Raw genomic sequence first — 26296 nt, forward strand, 5'->3', positions numbered from 1 at the left:
AGACAAGGTGAGAGTGGAGGTGTTTAATGATGGGCCTGTGGTGCACACCCCGCAGGGATTCTTCGGCAAAGGGCTCATCTACTCCGCTCTAGTCTACCATTCCTGAAAGAACACCCAGTTAATGAAAAGCATCGGGAGGGAGCAAATGTGATCATCTAATATTACCTTAACTATGAAACCTTCGTGCTTATTACAATAGAGAAAAACCGATCTATGCCTCACCCCTTCGGGCCGCCCGAGAGACGAGAGCTAAAGGCCCGCAGGCGTGCCGCGCCCTCCGAAGACTGGGAGGGGCGCAGAAGCTCCGTGGAGTGGAGTGCGACTGTCGGGGCCCCGCGGAGGCGCGGCGCGGGAGGGCCCACACTGCGCAGGCGCAGCGTGCAGGCCGCGGCCCCCGGAACGGTAAACAGTGGGGTCACGTGACGCTTCCCGGCTTCTGCCCCCGCGCCGCCGCCGCACGCCGATGGCTGCGGGGTCTCGCGCCGCCGCACGGTCCCCACAAGGCGAGCGACCCTTGGGCCCTGGGCGGCGGCGGCTGCTACGAAGATAAAGAGGGCGGCGCGGAAACCAGGCTAGTGTCGTCAGCGGCAGCCGCTCGGCCCGGTGAGGAAAAGAGGCTGTGGCAGCGACGCCGACGTCCTGCGCGTACCCCCTCTCTTCGGCACCCACCGGGCCCCCTCCTCCTCCTCCTCGGCGGCGGCGGCGGCGGCGGCCACCATCTTCCTCTTGCTGCCAGTGGTAGCGCTCGACTGGCGGAGCTGGGTGAGTTGCGGCTCTGGCCGCGGCCAGGGAGGGAGACGGGCAATCCTCCCCTCCCCCATTCCCTTCCACACGCACAGCGCCTCCGCGGGCCTCCCCGCCCCTCCCGCGGCGGACACTCCGCGCCTTTCTCCCGCGCAGCCGGGAAACCTCACCGGCCTCTTGCGCAACGTCCTCGGCCTGCCCGGGCGGCGCCTCTGTACCCCGGGACCGTTTGGACCGCGGGCTGGGAGGGAGGCACGGCGGCGAGGTCGCCAGGCGGAGGGTCGGGACCGCGGCCTCTTCCCGGCTTATGCTCGCGGGCCTTTGGCGGTGAGTGTGCCCTACCGCCGCGGCCGCGCGGGCGCGCAGGCCCGGAGGGACCGCGGGCGCTGCCAGGAAGGCCTGGCCCGCAGGCCCCCGGAACGGGTCCTTCGGACCTCTTCCCTCCAAAGGAGTCCGGCTTTGAGCTTTGGGCCCCGGGTCTGGGAGGCCAGGATTGGCCTTTGCCGCGAGGCCGAGCCCCGTCCCAGCTTTTGGAGAGGGGGGAGTTGGCGCTCTATCCATCCTCCCGCTACCGCGCGCTTTTGTGCTCGGGACCCAAACTGTCGACTCCTTTTGCTTAGTTTGAAATGGGAAGCCTAGAATCTGGCCCTCGGATAATACGAGTAATTTAATGAACCACTTGTCGATACGTGCGTGTTAATGGTGCTAAATAACTGATCACCTGACACGGGGGGGGGGCGGGGAGGAGGGAGAAAGGGAGAGAATGTTGGTACCGCGCACAGTCCTGTTTCCCTTCTTTCCCCCAGCAATGTGTTGCCGATGACCTTTTCCTATCTTTGGATTTTTAAATGCTATTTCCTAGAGACTGTGATTCGAGGTAGTTTGCATGATTATTGGTGCTATTCAGGAATCATTCGCAGATTATGATCATGGATAATCATTAATGTAAGTGGCAACAACGCTTCGATATCTACCTTTTTAAAATCTTCATTACGTGTAGAGATACTTAATTTTAGAAGAGACATTGGTTACTGGGCCTTTCCCAAATGCTTTACTACCATATTTTAAGCTAAAATTTAAAAAAAGATACAGTAAACTATTTAGGGAGTACTTATATAGTACATTGTTCTATTTAGTTACTATTTTGGGGTCGAGCTTGTCTTCCTTTTTACAAACTGGTTGTTTGAGATCTTCCAGAACTACGCCTCCATTACTCATTCATTTCCTACCATTTTTTGATTCTTGAATGAAGTGTTTGGGATTGTGAAAATGTTTGTAGATGTGTTTGTGGTTGGAAAGGGACGTGAGTTAAAAAGAACCTGGAAATCTTTGCAGCATTCTTCTGCTGTTTTTGAATTTGTATATTCATTCCAGAGCACAGGAGATGTGTGAAGATTATTATTTCGGGTGGTTTCTACCTTCACTACTAGTCGACCTTTTCTTAATTTACAATAATTATTTTCTGTCCAGTTACTGTGTTTACTAGCCCTATGTTACAATAATGATTTTTTTCTCCATCATTATCACTATTACTATTTTAAATTATAAACTTCATTTCCCTATGATAGTTACATAATTTGAGGGGCCTCGGGAGCTCTTGTTGCTCTGATTAAGCCACACACACAGTTCAGTCCGTTCTTGAGCTGCAGAAAGACTTCTCAACTGTAGTGGGCCACTATTTAAGTATGCAGAATTACAACAATAGATTTTAAGCTTTATTTGATAGCTGTACTAGTGATTTGTCAAAAGGGTAACAAATGAGTTACTGATGGGACCAGTTTTCCCTTTTTCCTTGCATGCTTTATAGGTCTGTTTATTGATGAGCATGAAAATGTGATTTATTATACTGCTTTTGCATCCTTTGGGAGGGCAGTGAACTTCCTTATCTATCACACTGATTAGTTTTGCATTCCATGACGTTGGGTCAGACTTCACATAACTTTAGTTTATGAGTGGATGTACTCATTTGTTGCATATGCAAATAAGTCAGATCTAAGAGGAGTGATGTGTAAATGTAGGTGAAAATTAGCGTTGGTTAAATGCAAATTTCAGAATAGAAGAGTGGAAAGGAAGTTGTCTTTATGTTAAAATCGTTTAAAACCATTCTATTAAAATTTAAAATGTATTGAGAATGGAATTAATTAAGAAAGGTTGATAATTTTTAACTTAAGTAATAACCTGTTAGTAAAATTATTACTGATAAAGGCTTGGAAGGCAGCAGTTGACAATTTGGATTATTGCAAAATTATCTTGAATTTAGATTTTTACACAGTATGGATTTTATTTGGGAAAAACTGGTGAATGTAAATTATGCATACAGTTTGGGCTTTTTTGAGTGCTAAAACAATGGTTATCTTCCTTGTTAATATGGTATTTACCTTTTTGATACAATTTGCTTTCTTAAATGTGCACTTTTTTCCTTGTTTTTTACACCGATTTCTCATGAAATCCTTTTTATTTATTTGTCTAGAGATAAGATCTTTTCTATTTTTTAGTGAGTTAATGAGATTTGTTGATAAGCATCTCAGGTTTGTACATTACCCATACCTACTTCACCAGTGTTATGAAGTATCAGGAAGAGGGCTGATTTCTTTCTTTCTTTTTTTAAAATGATTTTATTTATTTGACAGAGAGAGATCACAAGTAGGCAGAGAGGCAGGCAGAGAGAGGGGGGGAAGCAGGCTCCCTGCTGAATAGAGAGACTGATGGGGGGCTTGATCCCAGGACCCTGAGATCAAGACCTGAGCCATGAGCCCAAGGCAGAGGCTTAACCCATTGAGCCACCCAGGTGCCCCAGGAGGGCTGATTTCTAAATATTTTCATTACGTCCCCATTTCAGGAATTCTTTCTGACTTGTGGCTGCTGCTTTCTTTCTTGTGTGGAACAGTACATCTTGGGCTCTGTTTCTCATTTCTTCTTGGAGCACCTCTGAGAATCCTGGAGTATCTTTGCAGAGGCTTAGACATTTTATTTTTTAAATTACAAAAATGACTTGGCAAATTGTTAGACACTTAAAAACAATACAGTTTCATGTTGAACAGCAAAAGATACTCCCTTTTAGTTGCTGCCCTTTGATTACTGGGAAGAGGTATTTGAGGGTATTGGTTTGATTCAAAATACCTGAGACCCAGGTGCTGTTTGTATCCTCAAGAAATCTGGACTAGGTTGAGAAACAAGATTCAAAGACATGAGGTGTTAAATCATTGCAGTAGAATTAAAAGAAGAACTTGCAAGAGTTACAAAAGGCATTGTGTGAGGAATTGTCAAAATGTATAAGCTGGACACTTAACCCTATGCAGTGTGTTTAATTTAGATCATTTTTTGATGGTCATGGGATTTTCATTTTTACGATCATTTGTACTATGAAGAGAGGTGATGGATGAAGAGAAAGAATTTAATAAAAATTTCAAGATACTATCCGGAAGTTTTAATCTGCACAGTCTGTTAGAAGAAGTTTTAAATGGCATAGTAGATTGTACAAAAAGGCTAAACTTAACAGTTTTGGTTCATTCATAATTTGTGTGAGTTGGCCACATGAAATAATTCTTAAATTGTAGACTGTAAAAATAAGTTGCAGTTTGTAGTTGATAACTCTCAAAATGATGTTTATACACACTCAGGATAGCCACTGTATTTTTTATGTGTAGGGAGTGGCTAAGTGTGTATTTTCTAGCTATTTTGGAAGAAGTGTATATCACTTTACTTTGAGTATTTTTGGGATTTCATTAATGATATATTAAGAACAGAAAAATTAGTATGTAAGTAGAGTGCATAAAGTATAGTAGTTTAAACGTGCAGACTCAGGAATCACACTGCCTGGGTTCCAGTTGGGGTGTACTGGATATGTGACCTTGGGCAAATTACATAATGGTGTGGGCCTCAGTTTGCTCTTCTGTAAAATAGATAAAATAATTGCACCTACCTCACGGTGTTGTTGGGAGGAAGTAATGAGATAATGTATACAATACACTGAGCATAGGGCCCGGCTCATAGTGTATGCTAAAAGTACCATGTTAGCTTGGACTATTATTACCTCGGCCATAGTTTTAATGGTGAACTATTTCCACTGTTTCTGTGGTTAATCCAAACTGCTAATGCTTCCCATAATATCAATAGAATATAGTTGTTAACTTTGAAGTTAACTCAATACAGTTAGCTTGTATAATTCCGCTTTTGCCAGTTTCAACTTGAACCTGCTAGTTCTTTTTCTAGATTCTTAGGTCTTTAGTATTAGCATGGCAGACACCTTGGGTTCTTACATATTCTTTTACTTGATAAATTCAGAAAAGTTATGAACCTTGTTGCTGCTTATAGATTCTAACCAATGAAACTGAAGTAGAATTTGATGTGTGTGTTTAGAGCAGTCAGTTAAGGTTGCCTTGCTCTATAGAATTGTGCTTTCTAGAATTGTGTCATACCACATGGTCTAACCATTTAGTGATTTTCCTTACCTCTATCCTGGAAGGATAACCTTTATTCATCTTTAATATTGTTTTATTATGGTGGTTAAGAACTAACCTTTGTCTCAGAGCAGAATTGAGTCCTAGCTCTGTCACTTATTTATTCTGTATTATTGGATGTAACGTTGCTAAACTTTATCCCTACTCTTACAACTTAAGAATAATAATAGTATCTTCCTAATTGTGTGGTTGTGAAGATTAAATGACATGCATTTAGGTTTAGCATAGTGCCTGGCACAGAATAAATATTCAATCCATTTTACTTTATAAACAGGTAGTATAGGGTGTAGTGGTAAGTGCATAATTTTCGAATGAAATTTTCTGGGTTCAGATTTCATCTACATCGCTTACTATAGCAAGTAATTTAATCTCCTTGATCCCAATTAATTTCTTCCTTCTTTCCTCCATTTGTTTCTTTCTTTCTTTGTTTCTTTGTTTATAATATAGCGTTGTTGTGAGGATTAAATTAGTAAATGTAAAGCAGAGTTTCTTTAGCAGTTTTCTGGCTGGATAATTCTTTGTTGTGGGGCTTTCCTAGTGCATTGTAGTAATTTTACTAGATGCCAGTAGCCTGCCCTCCAGTTGGTGATTACCAGATGTCCTCTAGAGGGGCATAATCACCTCTGATTGAGAATTACTGATGTAAAGCGTGTAGGACATTACCTGGTGTGAAATTAGAGCACATCATTTTATGTGTTTCATCACCATTAGTAGTGGTATTTTTATGTTTCTACTACTACTGCCTATTAGAAATTTGTTCATGGTAAGCATGCCTGATCAATTAATGGCTTACTTTAAACTGTAGTGTAGGGACTGGGAGGCACCAAGTTTCCACTCCCAGGGCCTTTGCATTTAGGTCTTTGCCTAGATTGCTCTTCTCCATTTTTATACAGATCATGGTTTCCAGTTTTTGGATTACATGTTGCCCTATAATAAGCAACGTCTTCATTTAGCATTGTATGTAGAAACCCTCCTCCCCTATAACTATGACCCTGTTTAATCTTTCATCATATATTTTATAATCTTCTGAATACATTTGTACCCCCGATACCACCCCCCCCATACACTTACCCACAAACTTAGACTGTATGAGACAGAACTTCATCATGGGATAACCTCTTAGGGCCTTTGATAGCTTTACTGGTTTATCGTTAGATTTAGATTTAGATTTTTTTTTTTAAGGAGATAACATTATAAAACACATAGTTTTACTTTGAAGATGCTTCTGGAAAGTTGAGATAATTTTAATGTAAAAGGGGATTTATGTAGAAGTATATATATAAAATATATCTGTTGGTGCTTTCTAAATCTTTCTGCTTTCTATTCATACATGGAACAATACATGTTGGGTTTTTTTTAGCGTAAACTAAATTTGGCTGCAGTATAATTTTTCTTTAAAGGTTTTATTTATTTATTTGACAGATAGAGATCACAAGTAGGCAGAGAGGCAGGCAGAGAGAGGGGGGAGGAAGCAGGCTCCCTGCTGAGCAGAGAACCCTATGCGGGGCTCAATCCCAGGACTCTGGGGTCATGACCTGAGCTGCCGTCAGAGGCTTTAACCCACTGAGCCACCCGGGTGCCCCTGCGGTATAATTTTTTATGAGTTAAGATAAAACAAGTATTTTAAAGCAGTAAATATCTTCAAACTCAGATTAAATTTTATTCAGAATGTTGGTAGTAATACTTATTTTTTAAATTGTATTCTGAGTCTTTCTAAATGGTCTGTTAGGACCAGACTGTTGTTTATAATTAGTGCTTGCTATTGCCTTTGTCTGGAGTATTCTCTGGACTTTGAGAATCCAGCTGCTTAGATTTTTTCTTGACCTCGTAAGTTTCACCTTCCTCTGTGAAGATGTCTGCAGTCCTTCAGTATGACACTTTCATATTTTGTTGTGATGTTTCTGTATTGTATTTGTTTATATGTCTATATTCTTTTATATTGTGCGTTCCTTGACTATTGAGTGGTATTTGTTGCACTGTTACCTATGATAACTAATTAAGTGGATTATCCAAATTCTCTGACTTAGCTGAATATATTTTATGGTCTGTAAACATGAGGTGTGACTGAACTGAGAAATAATTTCTGATTTTAGCATATATATATTCTGTATCAGTTTTTAATTGGATATATATGTATCAGTTTAATTGGATATATATGTATCATTAGCCACTTAGCAACCCTAGATAGGCTTGTTATGTTTTATTTTTCGAAGATTTATTTTATTACTATTTTTTTTTATTAGAGGTGGGGAGAGACAAAGGGAAAAAACAGAGAATCACAGATAGCCTTCACACTTAGTGTGGAGCCTGCTGTGGTCTTGATTTCACAACCTTGAAGTCATAACCTGAGCTGAAAGCAAGAGTTCAACGCTTAGGTGACTGAGCCACTCAGGGGCCTGTTGAAGATTTTATTTTTAAGTATTATCTCTACACTCAGTGTGGGTCTTGAACTCTCACCCTGAGTTCAAGAGTCGGATGCCCTACTGACTGAGTCAGCCAAGTTCCCCTGTTTTAATTATTAAATTTATAATGCCAAGTATAAGGAAGCATTTAAATATAGTTTCATTGTAAGATATAGAAATTTGTTTAACTGAAGCAGTTTGTTTAATTAATAGATATTGAATCAACTCTTTTTTTATTTAATTAGATCTGATTGTTTATCCACATTATTAAATATCTCCCCAATTCTATTTTATTATTACGTTTAAATACACTTTTAAACAGTATCATTTTTTAAAAATTTATTTATTTAAGTAATCACTACACCCAACTTTGGGCTCAGACTCATGACCCTGAGATACCAAAAGTCACGTGCTCTTTGACTGAGCCAGCCAGCTGCCCCTTCTCTAATTTTAGATTAGTGTTTTAAAAAAGACTAATTTTGGAATAATTTTAGATTTATAGAAAAATTGTCGACACTGTGTAGAGTTCCTATATATCCTCATCCTAATTTCCTGATTGTTACATCTCACATAATGCTAATGCCTTAATCAGGACTAGAGATTAAAATTGGTGCATTACTATTAACTAACTTCCAGGCTTTATTTTGATTTTACTAGTTTTTCTACTACTGTCCTTTTTTGTTGCATGATCCAACCCAGTTTACCACTCTGCATTTAGTAGATTAGTATGTTCATGTTAAGTGAATTAATATTCCTGCAATCAACTTGTTTTCCAGTTTAGTATGGAAGATGCTATTATTTTATTTTTGATATTGAACACTTGAAACTGATTTTTTAAAATAAATGACTTTAAACTTCCATTAAATAATACTTTCAAGGTAGTTTTGTGGGATGACTATATGTTATCATTTTTGGAATTCTTTGGAATTACCCCCAGAGCCAGTTGCAACTGCTTATGAAAAGTCAGTTTTACTAGTGTACAACAGTTTTACAAGAAAACTAGTCTTGTGATATGCTGTGTAGAAATTGTCTTCTTGGGACCCTTAAGTTTGGGATGCTTTATACCTTATTCTGTGTTGGAATATTAAAGATGTCTCAATGGTAGCTGCTTAGCAAACGTTCATTGAATGAATTAAAAGTATTATTAAAGAAATGTAACTTTGTTATGCCAGTCCTTCTCAACATTTGACCATGGAAGCTTTTTTCCTGATGTGCTTATTTAAATCCAGATAGAACACACTTTGTAAGTCATATACCAGTTTTGGCCAAATACCTGTACTGGAAAGTTTGGCTTACCATCTTATTTACAGTATGTTTTACTTTTTTTTTTTAGTTGGTCTTTAAAGACTAAATATTGTCTACCATTGAGATTAAAAAGTATGCCACAGGCTTTTAAAGTAATTTTTATAAAGGAGTTTTGGCATGGTTTACTAATAGCAGTGTTACTGAAAAAAATATGTTGCATGTTTAGATTGTTATTTAGAATGGGCTGGCTTTCCTTACCTTTGTGATTTTGAGTTGTGTGATCATAATTTCTGAATATTCTGAATATCTCCATCACTTGAAAGCACACAGCCAGTAGTAACAGAAAACTGACTTCAGGTGAAGTTTGTAGAATTTACCAGATTTGTGTTGCTAGTGGAATGAGTGTGTTTTTAGTAGATTTAGCATACTTTTTTTTTTTTTGGAAGGGAAGTTAACTATTTGCTTTCAGAACTGGAATTGTCCTTTTTTTTTTTTTTTTTTTCTTTTTGATTCATCTGAGAAAAAAGGTTGCTAATTGGGATACAGCTTTGAAGAGGAAGTAGTCTTGGATTCCAGCACATTCAGATAAACTAATTTGTCTGTAGTTCTAGCTACTTGCTTGTGTAAACATTTAGTAACATTTTTGTAAATTGTTTTTAACTGACAAAAATTTACTATACTAAAATTTTTTTGGAACTTAAAAACATATTAGTGGAAGTATTGGTGAAGTATGATAATTGAGCTTTTCTCAGTTACTGAGACTCAGGTAACGTTTGGGAATTAAAACTTTTCCCGACTTTTCATCAGCATTGTGAACTATAATTTTCTTTTAATATTATAGTTAGAAAATGCAATTAAAATAACCAGCAAATCAATCAAATAATATTTTATTTCAGTGTTTTATTATATTTTAACATGAGTAAATTGCAAAATTTGAGAAGTAATACTAAAATCCTTCTATTTAGAAGGGGATGAACTTTTATGAGAATGAGGAAATTCTCTTTCTTTTGGTTTCAGGACTTTAAACTGAGCTACAGTAAATTTTCCACTTAAAATGAACAGGTTTATAATTTCAGCAGAGGTATACATTCATGATTTAAGGCATTTTCTCCATCTCCCAAAGTATCTTCTTGTCCCTTTGCATTCTAGCCTTCTGTTATCCAAGGACCCAGGCAACCACTGATTTACCTGGAAATTATGGAAAATTATTTTTAAAGAAGAGCTTTTAATGAGTCAAATCTAGTCAATTTCTAGCTCTTGTAGCTCGATATGAAAGGAAGAAGTATGGCTATGGGCTATGGAGCCTTGACCTAGGACTGAATCTTGGCTGTTTTGTGGTTTTGGGGAAAGACATTTAAATTGTTTAAATGAATTTTGTTTTAAACGAATTATTTACATGTTATTTTCTATATAGAGCCTATTACTATTCGAAATAAATGGGTTAAATTTAAGTAAAATGGTTAGCAGCATATAATATATTACCAGTAAATTGTTGAGAGTTTTTGGACTTCCCCTTCTTTCATCATTTTTATAGGGGAAAGAATCAAAGACAGTTTAAGGAAATTTTGCTGGCTTTGGAGCCAGTCTGAAAATCCTTGGAATTTTGAACCAAAGATGTTCTCAGTCAATTTTCTAGCTGACTGAATATTATTAGATGTTTTTGTTGATGCCTCCCCTCCACCTTCCAAAGTATATTGGTTCAGTTTTTTCTGAACCAGTATTGAAAATTACTGAACTTTTGACTAAACAAGTCTCTTCTGGGCATTGGATGACCTTTCTGAGCAGTACCTAGTATCAGTAGGCAACTAGCTTTACATCTGTATATACTTCACATAACTCAGTAAAATGATTTTAAATCTCTGATATATTGTTTTCTTTTCATTTATCTCATTTTATACTAAAAGGATAAAAGGAGTCCCTTTAAATGCATGTATATTCATGTCTCTGCTTGCATATGTGTAGTTTTTTGAGTTTTGATTTGTTGGGTTTAATAGTTTCTTTCCAATTTTTCTTCCTACCCCTAAAAACTACCTTTTCGCTATATATTACCTTTCTATAAATAATTTAAATGCTTTGTAAATAAAACAAGGCTATTTTGCAGTTTTAGTAGGTATGGGACAATAATTTGATTTTGGCTCTTTTATACTGATATATTGTAAAAGCAGTGTCATTCTTAATTTATGAAAAGATTATGGTTAAAAACATACGGTTTTTATGGTTTAAGCCATGTCATTTTTTTTCAACTGTATGAAATTAATGGATTATATACATAGGTTCCCCCCCCCAATAATGAATTGAGTAAACATTTAATAGGATTTCTGGTAAAATGATATTCTACATGTGTGATAAACATTTTAGTAAAGACTCATTCTACATGTCCAAATGTTTATTCTAAAAACAGTGAGGATTTTTTAAAAAACAATTCAGAAATACCTAAGTGTGTTCTTAGACTCAAAACTATTAAAATAATTTGGTTTTAGGTGATTTTCAATTGATAGCTTTATTTCTTATGGTATTTTTTTTGTCTTTCTATAGGGCTGAAAGACACACAGAAGTCTTCATGGATATAGTTGATACATTTAATCATTTAATTCCTACTGAACACTTAGATGATGCCCTATTTCTAGGATCCAACCTGGAGAATGAAGTCTGTGAGGATTTTAGTACAAGTCAAAATGTCTTAGAGGACTCGCTGAAGAACATGCTCAGCGATAAGGATCCTATGCTAGGATCTGCAAGTAACCAGTTCTGTTTGCCTGTTTTGGATAGCAATGATCCCAATTTCCAGATGCCTTGTTCAACAGGTAATACTTACTTTTTTTTTTCTTTTTCGTTTTTTTTTTTTAGTCTGCAATTTAAAATAAAACATTTTCAGCAGCATCTTTTTTTTTTCTTTTTCTTTTTTTTTTCTTTTTTTCTTTTTTTTTTTTTTTGGTGAGGGAGTGAATTTAGGATTCTTTAATTTGAATTTAGAGCTGCTTTTCTTGACTTCAGAATTAGACTTTAAATTTTCTTCCGAGGAAAGTGGAATTATCTTTGAGGATATGGATGTAGATAGGATGACCAGTGACCGTATAATTTATTTTCTAAAGGGGGATACTTTTTGAGATTTACAGGGGTGCTGTTAATAGTTACATCATGACAAAAAGTGTAAGGTGGGACTCTCTCTAGTATTTAGGGATTTCCTAGCAAATTGGGACATTATATCACCCTAGGCCTGCTGGACTCAAGGGGAACTGCTGTGTTGAGCTTTTTCAGTGTCCCCCCCCAGCCCTTTAAATTTAATATATTGTGTGCTTCCTTTTCAGATATTTTGACTTTTTATACATGTATCTTAAAATCAGAGAAAGAACTCTAGACCTGTGCTGTCCAACTTAGTAACCACTAGCCACATAAAACTGTTAATCACTTAAGAGGAGTCCAGTCTTAATTGAGATATGCTGTGAAGTGCACCTTAGATTTTTAAAGACTCGATATGAAAAGAGATGTAAAATATATTTTACCAGAGCTTTTTAAATGTTCATTACATTTGCAATGTATTAGATACTTTTGGTTAAAAAAAATATGATTACAATTAATTTCACATTTTTACCTTTTTTTAAAGTGGCTATATGTAGTGTGTATACATATATATGTATATAAAGTGGTTTGCATTATATTTCTGTTGGATAACACTGCTCTAGGTTCTGTAGTTGAAGTAACTGAAAGATTGAGGTTAGTAACTTTCCATAAGGCTAAACTAATTCTTAATAAGAAATTACTTCAGAGATATATTAATATGTGGAAGAACATGTAGGTTTTCTTTTATAAAGCAAAGCAAGTACTACAATAAACTTCGGAGCAATTAGCTATTCCTTAACCTAAAATTAAATAAAGGAAAATCAGCTTCACATGGAGAAATTAGACTTCCCCTCACTGTTCCCTAGAGTAGTTCACAGGTTTATGTGGTCTTGATCTTTCAATGACTGTAGATTTTTGCACTGTAGTTTTTCAGTATAGTTTTTGTTTCCTTTTAATATTTTCTATCTAATATTTTAATAATATTTAAAGTTTGGATTAGGCTGGCCTGCTGTTGATCCATAAGTTTGTCAGATTATTCTGCTTGAAGACCTCAACACTTTGACTATTAGGAATCTTGATTTTAACAACTCTTTAATGCTGAGATCTTTTGAATTGCTTGCTAATGGTGTATCTCTGAATTATATACATTGTGTTGTGTTATTGCATAGGTTTACATTGTTTCTGTTGTATTCTAAATGTTACAAAGCTTTTAAAATTTTGTTTTATGTATGCATTGTTCAAGTTTTTTACTTTGGTTCCTGTGTCAGTACAGTATACCTAATTATCTCTATTGTCAAGTGCTTTTGACAGTTCTTGGTTGTATACATAGTTTCACAGTTCAGTCCAAATTCAGGAAAAACATTTATTGAATACTTCTGTGCTTGTTACTGGAAACATTCTTAAGGATGTTATGCTAGGTCTGAAATTGACAAATATATCATCTTGTTAGATTTCTTAATTTTAAAATTTCAGCCCTTTAGTAATGCTACTGGTATTCCTATTTGCTGTCCCACTTTTTTAAAAAAATGATTTCTGCTGTTATGAAAAGTTTTTACTGATGTGAAAAGTCTCTTCAGTTTGATGAACATCTCTTATATTGGATGACTTAGAACATCTTTACTGAACTACTTAACAGTTTTTTTGAGGTATGATTAATACTTGTTTGTGATTTTGTTTATTATCTACAAACTAACTTTTTAATTTAAGAACTTAAGTGAATTATTTTCTAAAATTTTTTATTATAAATTGCTATAATTTATCTTGGTTCTGAAGCAGAATTGTTGGTATTAACATGTATGTGTAGTATATGTGTTTTTTAAATATGTAGGGAATTTGTGGAGGAAATTTTAAATAATAAAACTCTTGTGCTTAGGATTATTGAGATTTCTTTCCCACAAGGTGGGGCATTTATCTTAATTGCTTCAAAGTTCCTTTTGCCCTTTGGGATATTTAGTTGAGTGAAAGAGCTGTGTATTTTCTAATGACAACAAAATTGAAGTCATTTGAATTGAAAAAATTGTTTTGACATAATTTTAGATTTAAGAGAAAGTTGGAAAGAAGTAATTTTTATTTTAAACTATTTAGTAAAAACCTTATATGGACAAATTTTCTAAGTTTAGCTATTCACATACTACTACAGGTATTTTATTATAAAATAAAAAGGACATAGTTTTTACCCAAATGTTTGTGGGTCCATAGGTTTTTACTAATTGTCTTCAGCAGGGAAATCACCCTGGCAGTATTCCCCATGTCAAGAAAGCTATAGATTATGGTTATTTTATGACCTTGCCTTAGATAGTGTTAAAATTAGCAAACAGATAACTGTTTTGTTCTCTGCTATGGTGAACCAAGTTGATTTGCTGTAGTTGTTAAAGATTAGTTTTTGTTGACATAGTTGAGCAGCTTGCATGTATTTCAGTTGTCTCCAGAAATCATAGAATAGCTTTAAAAATTACAAAAATAGGAAAGAAACATGGAAGATTACTTATAAGGTTCTATTCAAGGCAAAAAAGTTAGAATGCTAATTGTTTCATTTTGGGAAATAACCAGTGGATTTCTTATCCTCCCTCCCCCCCCTTTTAATGCTTTTAACTCTAAAGTATTTCTTTATGTACGTATTGCCACATTTACATATGGTTTGTAGATTTGCCCAGTAAACATTTTTTTAAATTTAACTCTAGTAAGGGAAATCATTAAGTATTGGGGATATGTTTGGTCTTTATTATCAAGCCAGTTATTGGTATTCTTTAAAAATCCTCTTATCCTTAAAATTAAACTTAAAATTAAAATATTTGCCCAGGTAATAGGGTCAGGATGCCAAGTACATTATTTATATAAACACTTGAAGAATAGATATAAAATCATTGAAACGGTTTTTGAAAAACTGGTGGTAAAGAGTGTCATGAAGAAATACTTTATCATTTTACAAACATGTTCCCCTTTTATATAGATGGCTAGGATTCATAAAAGTGAAGTAAATCTTGTATTTAACTATATCTTTACATGGGATATTGAAAAGAAAAGTTCAGTGGCTGTAATTTCGTTTATTTTCTTAAGACCAGGAAGACAGATACATGGGTATTCAGAGTGGCCTTTCATTCAGATAGCACTCATGGCTACTATACCCTTCAGTAATTTCAAGGTGTTCTTTCCAGGCTACATCGTGGCTTACAAATCTTCATTCACTAAATTAAAAAAAAAAAAAAAACAAAAAACGCAGCCAAAACCCAAAACTTTCCGGTATCATGGTGTTTGGAGATTAGACAGCCCCAAAAGTTGTTAAATTCTTATAGGTATCTTGCTTATATGCTTAATTTGACTAAAGTGGGTATGTTTAGAAGAGAGCAAACAGAAAAGTTTGTAGAATTAGAGATATAACTTAGTGGAGGAGAGAAAATGCTGGAAGATGGGAAGAGTAGGATATAGTAGCAGCCATAGATCCTTGAAAATTTGTCACATTGGCAAGATATTTGACTTTTTAATGGGTAATGGGAAAGAGCTAGCTAGGTCTATTATGTAGCAGTTAGACAGAAAGAACAGTTTAACTAGATAAAAGGAAGAACTTGGGGTTCTTACCCCCAAAACGGAGTAATACGGAGTAATAGTTTCCTGGGGATATGAGATTTACACCTTTCTTTCTTTCTTTTTTTTTTTTTTTGGTTACAATTGACTTGCTCTGCTTAGCTTGATGTAGTATAAAGCAAAGTATATCTTAATTTTACTTTGCATTGAGTATTTAATTTTCTTTTTAATTTAAAATCTGAAATCATGGGGCACCTGGGTGGCTCAATTGGTTAGGTCATGATCCCAGGGTCCTGGGTGGGCTCCCTCCTCAGCAGGGAGTCTGCCTTCCTCCCTACCCCTACCCCTCCACTTCGCTCATGCTCTGTCCCTTATTCTCAAATTAATAAAATTTAAAAAACAAAATCTGAAATCACGTCTTCATCACTCTATCCCTAATTAATGTCTTTTAGTTTTTTCTTTTATCTATTACTTAAAATTCACTTCATTTTTATTCCTGTAGTCCATTGCTTATTTAACTTAAAAACAAAATAAAGACCTTGGATTAAGACTAGAACAGTTTTTATTCTTTGGGTCGCTGACTGAATCTTTTTTTTAATTAAGCTTGCATGTCTGTGCTTTTATACAGGCTTCTTTTTTCAAGGTCTTGGGCATTTGGTTCTGTTGCATCTACCTTTTTGTGGAGGTCTGCCCCATAGGGCCCTTTGTCTTGTTCTTGTCTGGGTTTGCCATTCTCTAGGCCTGTTGTATATCTGTCATCCCTGATCTCTCCTGCTGTCCTGGAGTAGAGAGTTATTGTTTGCCTATATTTTATTTACTTTCTGTGTCCTCCTAATGACATACTTAGTAACTTTCTGATGACATATTTCAGTAATAATTTGCTTTATATAGAAAACAAAGTTGAATATCACCTTTTTAAAAAAAATTTTAAAGCATTGCTTCTTAGCTTTCTAGTATCTGGTATTGTGTATGGGTTGTCTGATTTCTTCTATGAGACTTATGCTTTGTTAAGTGGCCATCCCTGCACCCCTGCTTTAGGATCTTTTCTTTATCTTCTGGTGTTTAGTATTTCATGTTGTGAAGTACTTGGTGGGCCTTTTCAATTTGAAAAGTGTTCCTTTCAGCTCTGTGAAATTTTCCTGTTTTTTTTTTCCCCCCTACATCTTCTGGCCCTTTCTAGGGCCCATGGGTTTTTTAAAATCACTTTCTTGCTTCTTTACCAGCTATTTTTTTGTCTTTTTAGAGTTCACTACCATATTCCTGTCTCTTTGAATATTTAATTTTGACAATTACATTACTGTTTCTAAGAACTCTTGTCTTCATTTGTACCCTTTAAAAAATAATTTAATTAATTAATTAATTTTATTAAGTAAACTCTGTACCCAGTGTGGGACTTAAACTCAACCTTAAGATCAAGAGTCACAGGCAAAAAAAAAAGAAAAAAGTCACAGGCAGTATGTCCTGAGGCAGCCAGGACTCTCTATTCATACCATTTTAAAAATAGTATTCTTGGGGTACCTGGGTGGCTCATTGGGTTAGACCTCTGCCTTCGGCTCAGGTCATAGTCTTGGGGTCCTGGGATCGAGCCCCACATCGGGATCTCTGTTTGGCGGGGAGCCTGCTTCCCCCTCTCTCTCTCTCTGCTTGCCTTTCTGCCTGTTTGTGATCTCTGTCAAATAAATAAATAAAATCTAAAAAAAAAAAATAGTATTCTTTGTTATAGGGATATAGTAAAAGTCTCTTTATAGTCTGAATTGGTTTTTGTATTTGTATATTTTGATCTTTCTCATTGTGTTGCATACTTTTTCCAAATTATTTTTGGTAGTTTGTTGGTGTTTAAACTTGAAGAATTGGAAATTTTTGACAGGTTTGCTGTGGGCTAAGTGAATCTTAGTTAAATAGCCTGCACTTGTTTTAGGAAACCTCTGAATGGAGGTGAGAGGTGCTTTTTCCTTAGGTATTAGCTGTCTTTGTCTCTCAGTCTTGTTCATTCAGTTTCAGTTTAGGGTTAAGAAAAGATTTTCTTGCTTGGGAGTTAATGCTTGTCTGTAGACTTTGTTGGGTGGTATTAAAGTCAGGAGAAAAGATGAGGTTGACCACTCAGCACTTGGTCCTTATGTTAATTCTTTATTTCTAGCCCAGTCGCTACAAATGCCCTTTGCTGGGTAGGATTTTTTCCTCTTAAGTTGCAGTTCCTTTTGGCTCTAAACTGTTACTTTTTCATGCTTTGTTTCATTAGTCCTATTTAGTTTTCTTTTCATCTTTCAGAAGTGTGTTACACTCTTTCATCTGTTTTGGGAATTCTGCGTATTCTTTGTTATTATGGGCTTTTACCTTTTATTCCTTTTTCTCATTTTAATGGGATTTAGGGAGAAATAGGAGGTGTAAAAGTTGGCCATATGAAGCCAGTGACTCTTTTAATTAAATTGGATAAAATTTCCGATACCCAGTAATTCCTACCTAAGACTTGGAATCCTGTCCATTATTATTTTGCCTTTGTCAGTGTAGAATTTTACCATTCTTTATTTCTTCTATGGTCAGTTTGCATTTGTTCCCTTCTTTTTAAGATTTCTTAACCTATCGCAAGTTTTTTCTTAGTAATAAAGGTATAAACAACCTTCTCAGAGTTTGCATATATATTAGTCAAGAGTTTTTTAAAGAAAGAAACCAGTGGGGTGTGTGTGTGTGTGTGTGTGTGTGAGAGAGAGAGAGAGAGAGAGAGAGAGATAGGGAGAAAGAGATTAAAATTAAGATTGGTTTCTGTGATTGTGGAGGCTAGCAATTCTAAGATCTCTGTGGTAGGTGGGTAGCTTGGAGACCATAGAAAGAATTGATGTATCTTGAGTCTGAAGATAAAATTCCCTCTTACTTGGGGGACCTGCATCTTTTTTCTGTTAAGGCCTTTAGTTGAGTTGATGGGGCCCATCCATGTTATGGAGGATAATCTGCTTTATTCAAAGTCTACTGGTGTAAATGTTAATCTCATCAAAAATATATTCACAGTAACACTTAATAGGCATGTTAGTAAAGAACTTAAGTTCTGTGGCATAATGACCTTGAAATCTCAGGATTTTGGGGAAAGTGATTTCATGGGGCGTTTGCAAGCAGAGGTATCTATCTTACAAAGCCACCAGGTTCTTTTCTTTTGTAAGGGATTATGTGTGAAGGAAGTTGATAGAAAAGCTAATATATATGGATGTTAATGTAACAAGTACTGTACAAAAGTATTTGGCTAGTATTATTAACTCTTTACAAAAACCTTAAAAGCTGTAAATAATTTATTAATCTCATAGGTAAATTGAAATTCTGAGAGTTAAGTAATTTTCCAGGTTCACTAATAAGTAGGTCATAGTACTTAGACTAGAAAAAATTTCAGTATTTCAGTCTTCCTGCCTTAAAATACATGAGTGCTGTTCAGATCAAGGCTCTAAACTGTATCCCAGATTTTATTTGGCTTCATAATCAGCAAAAGTAGCGTGGGGAATTTTTTTTTTAAGTTCCATTTTTAAAAGAACAAAGGAGACAGTTGTCTTCCTTTCAAACAATGTGTGGATTTGTAGGATAGATTTATGAGTACCTAATAGGACTCTTCACTATTAAAGATGAGGTGTTCTAAAGAGAGAGAGTCATTAGCCAGTGATTTAGGCAGTCGTATATACGAGAAAGTTGCTTTAAGGATGTGCTTTTTACTCAGTGTTAGCTGGTAGAAGTGGTCTACAAGCTACATAAAAACTTCCTCAATAGGTAAAGTACTGATTCAGGATGGTATTCAGTTAGATACAAGAAGAAAAAAAAAAAAACACCTAATTTCTTCTCACTTTACAGGTGAAGAAATTGAGACTTAAAAATAAACGTTAACTTGAAGTTTTGTTAAAAATGGGTCATTTTGGCTTTATTCACTTACTGGGTGTCTATTTCGTATCAGGTAGTGTACCAGACAGTAGATATACAGTGGTGAGTAAAACAAAAACTCAGTTTCTCTTTTAATAGATCTTTAAGTTTAGAAATAATTTTTCTGATGTTTGAGGATGGTTAATAAGTCTAGTTATTTATTTAACATGCACTTGGTGTGAGAGGTCATCTGCCATGGGTCTTGTGTGTTCCTGCTGAGTGTGGCAGGAATGCAAGGTCTTTTTTTTTTTTTTTTTTTTAAGATTTTATTTATTTATTTGACAGAGATCACAAATAGGCAGAGAGGCAGGCAGAGAGAGAGAGAGAGAGAGACACGAGGAAGTAGGCTCCCTGCCCAGCAGAGAGCCCGTTGTGGGGCTCAGTCCTAGGACCCTGGGATCATGACCTGAGCTGAAGGCAGAGGCTTTAACCCACTGAGCCACCCAGGCACTCCAAGAATGCAAGGTCTTAACCACTCTGAAACTGGGCTATTTTTTAGGGTTGTGTTTGAAGCAAGCAACCTTGAAGAATAAGATAACATTTATTACTTCATACACCCACCTTTCCGTTCCTACCCCCCGCTTATATCAGATAAATTGCAGGTTTGCCTGTTACTTAGTATGAATATAGTAAATTCCCCATACTGTTCCCCTCCTGTATCTCTACCCAGTATGTAGGCTCACCTTTTGCCCCTATGGAACTTGGGGTGGGGGAGAGGGCAAAAAGAATTGACAACACTGTGGTCTGCTGCTTGCTCTGCCATGATGACAGAATTTTTTGTTTCTGACCCAGTAGTCTGATGTCTTTTGTCAACGCCATGTACCAGTAACAGGATCGTTCTTTAGTTTACAAGTAGGGTAAAATCCCAGACCCTTCGTAGTTCTCATCATTACTGTGTTGAAGTTCAGAAATGATAATATGAGGACTTATTACCAAACACTTTAACTATTAAAGATGAAAAAATAATTTACATCTGTGAAGGCAGTGATAGCTCTATATACAGTATGTTGTTCATACAGACATTAGAATAGTACCCCATCCAGCATGTAGTAGGTGTTCAGTAAATTTTAATGTCGGGGGAGGGGGAGAACATACAAGGAAAGGGAAAAAGTAGGGCCAGGTAGTGGAACCAGAAGTTAAGGTAGTAAATAAAATGTTTGCTGCAGGTGGGGCACAGCTTTGGCTCTCAGATTTCTACCAGTCATTGTGGAAGAGGAAGATATTCCAAGGTGAGAAATAGGTGTCCTTGAAAACAAATCCATTACCCAGGAAAAGGAAAACTATTTCTGACACTAAAACTAGAAAGAAATTTTACCCAGTTTTGTCCTAATGTGTGATGCAACTAAAAAAAATCCTTAACAACATTTTATGCTGTCTTTCAAACAACTTTACTTGGCTGTCATTTCTTACACCATATTTTTAAATGTATTCATGTGAAGGTGAGTTTATTAATACTGTCTGAGAACTGGTGGGAATGCAGTTAACCACCCCCGCCTTTTTTCCTTTGGCCAGTGTAAATGCATAGACATAGCTTTATGAGTAAACAGGGCTGTGTATGGGATTTTGTAAATTTCAAAGATCCGATGGGGGTATTTGTTTTGAATAAGAGGCGTCTCTCCCTCTCTAGCAGAGGAGGACAGAGCCATTATTTTCCTCAGAAATGATTTTGGGATCCTCCATAACGCATAAATGAACAGGAGAAGCCTTGTAATTTCAGACATAAATGAAGATCATTTTGATATAATCTAATTTTTTATAGCCCTTCTTTTAAGTAGCAACTTGTTGAGTAAAATTAATAGATTCTACGATTCTACCGGCTTTAGTTCCAGTTGATTATTCTTGGCTCTTCTCTTTTAGTCGTGGGAGGATTGCATAATCCCTTGTGGCTACTTCCACTATTATCACTGCCTAGATTCCTTTGGAATTCTTTAGGCTTGTTCTTTCTACTTCTGCCCCTTGTACTTTTCTCCTCTCCATATTTATTTGCCTTAGTTGAGAATGCTTTGAAAAGATTTCTTAGCTGGAGCTACTAGTGTTGGTTTTGTCCTCTGCCATCTCTTCTCTAAAATACTGTCGTTCTCTAATTTTGCTGTTCTGTGTTCATAGACTTTATTAAGTCTAAGTGTATCTCAAATGGTAGTCACAAAATGTATACGTAGAATAAAAGAGGTAAATTGTCATGGGGTGATTAGCCAGAATTTATTTACTAAAGCAGAGAAATATCAAAATTGTTCTGAGCATAATTGATCTAATTCCTTTTTCCCTGGTAAAGCTATTTCTTGTAATCAGAGTTTCAGATTAGGGTGAAAGCATCAGTTGGGTTGCACACCTTCAGTAGGTACCAGTCCAGGAATACAGTGTGAGTAATACCTCCTTAAGTTGAGTGGACAGCTGCCTGGGATAGTTCAAGGGAGTAAACATTAAATTTATATTTGGATATTTTTATTTAAAATGATGTCTGATAATTATTTAATCATATTGTGATTATTTTAATAGTTTTAAAATTTTCTTAAAAAAGAACATCGTATCTGATAAATCTTGTTTAAAAACTACTAGTTTGAAAACTAGACTTCTGTTTGTGATGATTAGACTACCTCATTGGTGGTGTACTCTAATAGCAAGAAAAGAGAAAAGTACCTCCTGCATTTTGAGTCAGAAGGGCAAGATGTTTTTTTCTCTTCCCACAGCTAAATATAGTCTTAATTTTAAAAACTTCCCTCACAGGAAATACTCTTGTTATTTAAAAAATGTAAAATTTATAAAATACGGCTGGTATAATATTTTGAAGAGAAAAATGTCAGATATTAAAGATACCCTAATTATAGTTAAAGTGAGGAACATAAACGAATCTGTTCTGATATATAAATGCGAATCTATTTTTCTCATTAATCGGATTAGGAATGGTCAGATTTTCATACTAGCTTTCATATGCTTTTTTAAAACGCATACTCTCTTGAATTAGAATAATAGAGTAAGCTTGACCTTGGTGCCTGGTTTTGTGAGGAAGTATGAAAGAGAGGTGTTGTTAAACCCCTGATCCTGGTGCATTTTGAAAATTTGTGATATGCTTATTTTGACCATCTTATATTTTATTATATGAATTTTTTCACCTTCCTACCTCTTTCTTCCCAGCTGATTTCCTTTTAGCCTCATTCTTTATCTGTGAGTTTTTTTCCCCCTCCAGAATTAACTGCTTACTTTATCTATTATCAAAACATTTTTTTTTTAAGATTTTATTTATTTATTTGACAGACAGAGATCACAAGTAGGCAGAGACTCAGGCAGAGACAGGAAGCAGGCTCCCTGTGGAGCAGAGAGTCCCATGTGGGGCTCTATCCCAGAATCCTGGGATCATGACCTGAGCCAGAGGCTTCAACCCACTGAGCCACCCAGGTGCCCCGAAAACACATTTTTATGTCTTGTCTTGTGATCTCAGGTCACCATTTAAGTAGAGTAAGCTTACCACATTAGTATCTGGCTAATTTAAACATGATTCATAACTCTTTAACAGTTCCAGAACTATTTATATTATTAAAAGAGCGTGTTTTCTAATGCAGGTGATTTTGCAGTTATTGAATGTTTGTGCATTCTAACATGGTGGGTAAAAAAGTTTTCTGTACTCTATGTCAATAATGGGTAGTATTCTTTGGGCAGGAAAGCTAAGATCATAAGTTTAAAAGTTTAAACTTTTTGCAGTTATAAGTTGAGTTCTTAATTTGACAGTTTAATGTGGTAGCAGTATGGTAGCAATTTGATCAAATATACTTCTCTTCATATTTGTTATATACTTGATGTGAAAAGATTGATATTTAGCTTATTTATTAACCAACACGAGATGGTTTGTGTACAGCTTTTTAATCTTTAAAGTAGTGAATTCTTCGTAATTTAAAAATTTGGATATAAAAAGAAAATCAAGGTTCCTTGAGCAAATGCTTCTTGGCTTCGGTTTTGATCTTCTATACCTTTGTCTAATTCTGTAACTTTTATTCCTACCATTTTTTCTATCTGTAAGAAAAATAAATAATTAACTCTCATTTTGCTGTCTCTTGATTTTTCTCTTGAGGATGTTGACCAAAAGGAATTCTGATAAAAGAGTGAGAGGCACATCTGCAGTTCTTATGGGATCTCAATGGTGGGACAGTTTGGCTGACTTGTAGTGACCCTAAAGAGAGATTAGCTTGTTTGAGGTTCCTGTCCTGGCTTACTTTCCCTGTCCTAGTGATTGCTGTACCTGCCAACTAGAAGAATTGAATTTCATAATTCCTTGGCACTGACAGATTCCTGTTATTGGAGAATTAGGAATGCTGAATTACCTAGAATTACTTGAATCATAGACCTAGGTAGGCATCCTCAGCCTACTGGCTGATCCCAGAAATACTTTCCCTATTCCAGGCTCTGTTCTTTCCCTAGTCTGTTGCTGTGATAGATTTGGTTCTCATGGGTTATGATTTACTGGGTCATCTTGATAAAAATTTTTGGCTTTTTGGTCTAGGATTAAGTTCAGCTTGGGAGTGACAGAAAACTCCAAATAACAGTGATATGAAGAAAAACGTATTTTATTATATAGTAGCCAGAGGAAGGAGCTTTACAGTGTAAAGGACCTAAGCTCCTTCTACCTTGTGCAATCATATATGAGCCCTAATTCCAGGTTCTCCCCATAGTTTGAGATGGCTCCTCCAGTTATGAAGCTGGATTCAAGTCAGTAAAAGAGAAAAGGGGAAAGGGAAGGTATTGCCTACTTCTTTTATGATTGTATCCTGAAAGTTGCATATACCATTTCTCCTTTCATTCCAATGGCCATAACTTAGTGGCCATATCTAGCAGTAAGGTAGATTGAAAAGTATAGTCTTTATTTTGGGTGACTATACTCAGCTAAAAAACTGAAATTCTCCATGAGGAAGGGTGGATGAACAGATACTGGGCAATAGTTGGCCAGCCCTTGCAAGCACAGATTCTGTAGATTACTCTGGAGAGGGTAAGATCAGGATCTTTTTCTTGGTAAGCTGGCCTCAGCATATAGGTTATCCTGGGAGGTTTGAATACTTGGCTTATTTTCATAGTTGATTCTGCTTCACTCACCAGAGATTTTCCAAGGTTGCATATCTATCTTTGACCCCCAACTAATAGAACTCGGGTCTCAGTTCATAAAATTTCTGGTCTCTGTTCATAGATCATGTTTTCTGCTTATTTCAAAAATTCCAAGAGAGATTGAATTCTTATATTGCTTCACTCTGAGGGGTGGGTATCAGAATTGCTCCTTGTATATCTGAGGCTTTATTTCATTAAGATAATGATGTCTAAACTTTTTTGACTATACATGTTTATTAGACATTTTGGAGTGTTCATCAGTACTTGTACGTGTATTGATATACTTGTCCTACTGTACTAATATATTAATGTCCATTATATAACATATAACATTTTTATGAAGATATTTTAAAAGACTGTGACTGAATTGTCTTTTAAAATAGAGACATTATTTTATGTCTCGATTATCGATTGTACAAGAGCTTTTTTGGAGTGCAGTTTGATTAATTATACTTATTTTTGAAAATTACATCTTGTTATTTTGATACAGTTTGGTTCCAAGGGGAGTTTATTTTGATGCTTAATTTTAATGGCACTCATGGATGAAAGCCATAACTCAAGGAAGATATGTATATTTAGAAGATTTTACTTATTTATTTGACAGACAGAGATCACATGTAGGCAGAGAGCCAGGCAGAGAGAGGGAGGGAAGCAGGCTCCCCGCTGAGCAGAGAGCCTGATGTGGGACTTGTTTCCAGGACCCTGAAATCATGACCTGAGCCAAAGGCAGAGGCTTTAACCCACTGAGCCACCCAGGTTCCCCAAGATACGTATATTTAAGTGGAAGAAATTCACTGTAGGCTCTACAAAACAGATTATAATCCTAGGTTTTTGTTCCTATCAGGTATACAGAGACTTTTATTGCAGCTAAACTGGAACATTTCTGCCATTTTCAGTGTGTTATTCTTTTAAACCAACAGGAAGTTTTTACCTTTTATCATTTGAGCTCACAAAACCTTTTTATTTGGAAAAATTTTAAAGTGTCCAGTAAGAGGGGTGCCTGGGTGGCTCAGTCCATTAAGTGTCTGGTTCTTGGTTTCTGCTCAGGTCATGATCAGGGTCCTGAAATGAGGCTCTACGCTTGTCACAGAGTCTGCTTGAGATTTTTTCCCCTTGTCCCTCCCCTTCTACGTCTCCTCCTGTCTGTACTCTCTTTCTCTCTCAAATAAATAAATAAATAAAATCTAAAGTGTCTAGTAAGTTTTTTTTTTGTAGGTACCAAATTTCATTTTTAGTTACAAATCATGATGGAAGCATTTCTAAACATCAGTTTTCTTAGCCCAAGTTGTTTTTCTTCTTCTTCTTCTTTTAATTCTGTTACAGTTAACAACATACAGTATTATGTTAGTTTCAGGTATTCAATATAGTGATTCAGTAATTCCATATATCACCCAGTACTCATCATGACAGGTGCATTCCTTAATCCCCATCACCTATTTCACCCATTTCTCCTGCCCACCTCCCCTCTAGTAATCGTCGGTCTGTTCTCTACAGTTAAGATAAGTCTGTTAGTCCAAGTTTCTTTTTGACAATTTCTTACTCATTACTAAAAACGTCACCTTTATCTAAAAAGCACAGATTAAGGGTGCTTATTTTTTTATATGACCTATCCCTTTCAGCTGCTTATAATAGAAGAGGCTTGTAATTTGTCTCATTTATAAAACATTAGTCTAAGAATGTATAACTTACCCTTAACCCTTAAGTATAACATTTCTTAAGGACTTAGCTGTGAATTAATGGAGAATCTCTCTATAGTAGAAAGATTTTAATAGTACTTTCCTATCTTATGAAACTTACTGTAAACAGTCCACCCTTATAAAGGGTTTTCTTTTTTAAATATTAAAAGAACTGTGTTGATGACATCCTATAATTGCAGAATGTTGA

The 26296-nt window shown here is 36.2% G+C and overlaps 1 protein-coding gene across 3 annotated transcripts in view; it reads left to right on the forward strand.

Moving 5' to 3' along the window:
• The first annotated feature begins 470 nt into the window (after nucleotides 1-470).
• Nucleotides 471-26296, forward strand: part of PHF3 (PHD finger protein 3) — an 86451-nt gene continuing 60625 nt past the window's right edge. Inside the window, exons 1-2 of one of the 3 annotated variants that reach the window (XM_044253713.1) lie at nucleotides 471-762; nucleotides 11387-11655. In XM_044253713.1, coding sequence (XP_044109648.1) covers nucleotides 11412-11655 — 244 coding nt within the window. In that variant the 5' untranslated portion in view covers nucleotides 471-762; nucleotides 11387-11411. The remainder of the gene's footprint in view (nucleotides 763-11386; nucleotides 11656-26296) is intronic. The other 2 variants (XM_044253722.1, XM_044253739.1) reach the window with 2 other exon arrangements.

The sequence above is a fragment of the Neovison vison genome, chromosome 1, assembly GCF_020171115.1.
Source record: "Neovison vison isolate M4711 chromosome 1, ASM_NN_V1, whole genome shotgun sequence".
Classification (NCBI taxonomy): Eukaryota; Metazoa; Chordata; class Mammalia; order Carnivora; family Mustelidae; genus Neogale; species Neogale vison.